Below are 1,511 nucleotides of genomic sequence, written 5' to 3'. Positions count from 1 at the left end.
CGGCCCCTCGCCCTGCCCAGTGCCCAGACGATGCCCCCGCCTCTGATAAAACCCGGGTGCTGGCACAGCCTTTGGGAGGGGGCTGGTGAACACACCCCAGGCGCTCGGGCGAGCAGAGGGACGTGCTCAGAGCAGCTCAGGTCGTGTGTGTGCTGGGGGGGAAGCTTTTCCAAAACCCAGACTTACCACCCCAAACCAGGACTTGCTAAGCCCCCCCGGCTCCTCCTCCCCCTCCCCTTGGTGTGCCATCACCAACCCTGCTCTAGGGCCAACCTCTCGTGGGCACAGACCAGGGAGAGGGCAGGACACCACCTCCCCGTTCCGCAGATGGGGAGACCACCAGGAGCTCAAGGCAGTGGCCACCGTTGCCACCCTGAACCCAAAGATCCTTATAACAGCATCAGGGCGGGACACTGCCTCTGTCCCCTGCACGCAGAGTCCGTTATAACCCGTTCAGTAAGGAGGGGAACTTACATGGGTGCAGAACCTCTCCGGCGGGTCCCCACAGGTGATTCCAGCTGGATCCACCCGTACCGTCACGTAATCCTTCATCCGCATGGCCTTGGGTTGACAAGCGTAAAACTCCCATGACGGGCCATCGTCCGTGGTCACCCAGGACTTGCAAATGTCATATTGTCCCATGGCCAAGGGGAGACAGTGCAGGAGGAGAGCGGCCAGGTGGAGCATGGCAGCTGCGGCCAGGCGCGGGAGCCCGGGGTGAGGGCAGCGCCGAGAGTCCCGGGGAAGGCAGCTACTGGGCTAGGGGTTGCTCTCGGGATCAGCATGGAAACTCCTCATCTAAAAATGATCCAGTCGAAGGAGATGCAGACGGTAACAGGAATGATCCCACTCTGCACGCAGTATTTGGCTGTGGAAAGTTTCCCTTGGCACAGAAGCCAACTTTGCAAATCACTTGATCGGGAAAGTTTTGGTTGGAGTTGCTGCTCAGTGGTCAAAAGTCTTCCTTAACCTCATTTTTTCCCCCCTTTTATTGTACGAAAGGGCTTCCCAATCAGCATGAAAATATCTAGAGGTGACTCCAGTCAATCAATAGAAAGATCAAGTTCTAAGCTGCTGATGAAATTTGATAGGAGTGAATTGGAGAGGCCGTGAGATGCTGCTGGATCAGGTTTTCCTCAACCTTCTTGTCTGCCGCAAATGCGTCGCCGTGGAAAGTGCCTTAAACCGTGGTCTGCCTTAAATGATCAGTGGGGTTTTTGAATGTTAATACATAAAATAAATATAGCATCTGCTCATCAGTGCAACTCTTGACAAGCGAGACTCTGGAGCTCCAATCCTTTCCTCCCCAGGGACGGTTGTCTCGATGTGGGCGTGCTGGGTGGCGGCAGCCACAGTGGTCCCAGCAGGATGCTGGTGGTCAGTGGGTTGACGGGAGCGGCGCTGGCCTGGCTGCTTTTCCCTCTGCGTCTTGCTGCGGCGGCGTTGGCGGGTGAAGATCCCTGCCTGGCTCTGCCTCTTGGCAACCCAGCATCGAGTTCCCCAAGCCTTCA

The 1,511-nt window shown here is 57.0% G+C and overlaps 1 protein-coding gene across 1 annotated transcript in view; it reads right to left on the bottom strand.

Moving 5' to 3' along the window:
• NTNG2 (netrin G2) overlaps positions 1–687 on the bottom strand; it is a gene marked incomplete at its 3' end in the record, with an annotated part of 30,977 nt that extends 30,290 nt beyond the window's left edge. Inside the window, exon 1 of the mRNA XM_010087869.1 lies at positions 475–687. Within this exon, the coding sequence (XP_010086171.1) occupies positions 475–687 (213 nt within the window). The remainder of the gene's footprint in view (positions 1–474) is intronic.
• Positions 688–1,511: the final 824 nt, after the last annotated feature.

This window comes from Pterocles gutturalis, unplaced genomic scaffold (genome assembly GCF_000699245.1).
Source record: "Pterocles gutturalis isolate BGI_N339 unplaced genomic scaffold, ASM69924v1 scaffold16361, whole genome shotgun sequence".
NCBI lineage: Eukaryota > Metazoa > Chordata > Aves > Pterocliformes > Pteroclidae > Pterocles > Pterocles gutturalis.
This window is presented reverse-complemented; position numbering and strand designations above follow the sequence as displayed.